Source organism: Limulus polyphemus, unplaced genomic scaffold, assembly GCF_000517525.1.
Source record: "Limulus polyphemus unplaced genomic scaffold, Limulus_polyphemus-2.1.2 Scaffold9474, whole genome shotgun sequence".
NCBI classification, from domain to species: Eukaryota; Metazoa; Arthropoda; class Merostomata; order Xiphosura; family Limulidae; genus Limulus; species Limulus polyphemus.
Window position 1 is genome coordinate 2,412 of NW_013675084.1, and position 1,397 is coordinate 3,808.

Consider the following 1,397-nt stretch of genomic DNA (forward strand, 5'->3'; position numbering starts at 1 on the left):
GATAACTTTAGGTTACGGTGTTAGAACTGAGATACTATCGTGAGGATAACTTTAGGTTATGGTGTTAGAACTGAGATACTATCGTGAGGATAACTTTAGGTTATGGTGTTAGAACTGAGATACTATCGTGAGGATAACTTTAGGTTATGGTGTTAGAACTGAGATACTATCATGAGGATAACTTTAGGTTGTGGTGTTAGAACTGATTTATTTTAATACATATATGCAGCATTTTTTCTGTAACTTCTAAGTGAACTTTTTTTTTAATGTCCAGACAGTTTCTGTAGCAGGCCTAGTAGTAAACTTGGTGGGAATACTTGTGTTCCGTCATGCCCACAGCCATTCTCATTCTCACAGTCACGGCCATTCTCACCATAATCATGACAATGCAAACATTGAAGGTAATGTAAAATTTGTTGTCTTTCAGTTGTTTTGATCATTGATTTGGAAACAAGATGTTTTTAATAGTGGTTCAATTGCTTACTTTTTTAAAGCTGAAATTTAGGGCACTCATTTGAGTTCTGTTACCAAACAAAGCTAGTTTGTTGAGCTCTTCACAAGGCACTATATATATTTGTATTGAATAATGCCTCAAAAGTTTTCATTTCAATGTAAATTTAAAAACTACTTTGTTTTCTGCTCATTATTTCTAGTTTTTTATTCAAACCACATCTAATTCAGTACTGAATATATTGGAACTGAAGTTATAATGCTGAATTTTAACTTTTTTAAAACTTTTAATTCATAGTTTTGAAATCTTTTCTCCATGTTTATTAAAAAAAAATAGTTCAGTTTTGAAATTTACTTGTGTTAGTCTTGGGTTGTCTAAATATTACAGAGTCTCTGTTGTTGATTGTATAATATTATTAGCTGGCCATGGTTTCCTTTTCAGGTGTCTTCTTACATATTCTTGCTGATACTCTGGGCAGTGTTGGAGTCATTGTTTCATCTTTGTTAATCCAGAATTTTGGCTTCCTCATAGCTGACCCCATCTGCTCTCTTTTCATTTCTGTGCTCATTTTTCTAAGTGTTTTGCCTCTTCTGAAGCATTCGGCACTGGTTTTACTTCTGAGTACTCCCACGAAGTTGGGAAAACCCATTGTGGATGCATTAAACAGAGTAAGAACTTGTTATTTTATTTGGCATGCTTGTTTCTTTAAATAAAATCTCATTCACAGGTATTTGATTGTATAGAAATATATACCTTGCTTTAGCTAGAGACTTGTAAGCAACGTGTGATGATGACACGACCTTAAAAGGTTACAACGTTGTTTTTAATTATAGGTTTTTTCGAGCCATTAAACAAATTATATTGTGATTTCCCTCCAAAAAAAATTTTGATTCTTTGATATTAAACCTAGGATATGAAGAAAATATCACATTAATACAAGTGCTAG

General features: G+C 32.6%; 1 protein-coding gene across 1 annotated transcript in view; it reads left to right on the forward strand.

Annotated features, from left to right (window-relative positions):
* Positions 1 to 1,397, forward strand: part of LOC106475938 (zinc transporter 5-like) — a gene marked incomplete at its 5' end in the record, with an annotated part of 8,291 nt that overhangs the window by 1,778 nt on the left and 5,116 nt on the right. The window contains 2 exons of the mRNA XM_013936613.2: positions 275 to 401; positions 893 to 1,119. Of these exons, the coding sequence (XP_013792067.1) occupies positions 275 to 401; positions 893 to 1,119 (354 nt within the window). The remainder of the gene's footprint in view (positions 1 to 274; positions 402 to 892; positions 1,120 to 1,397) is intronic.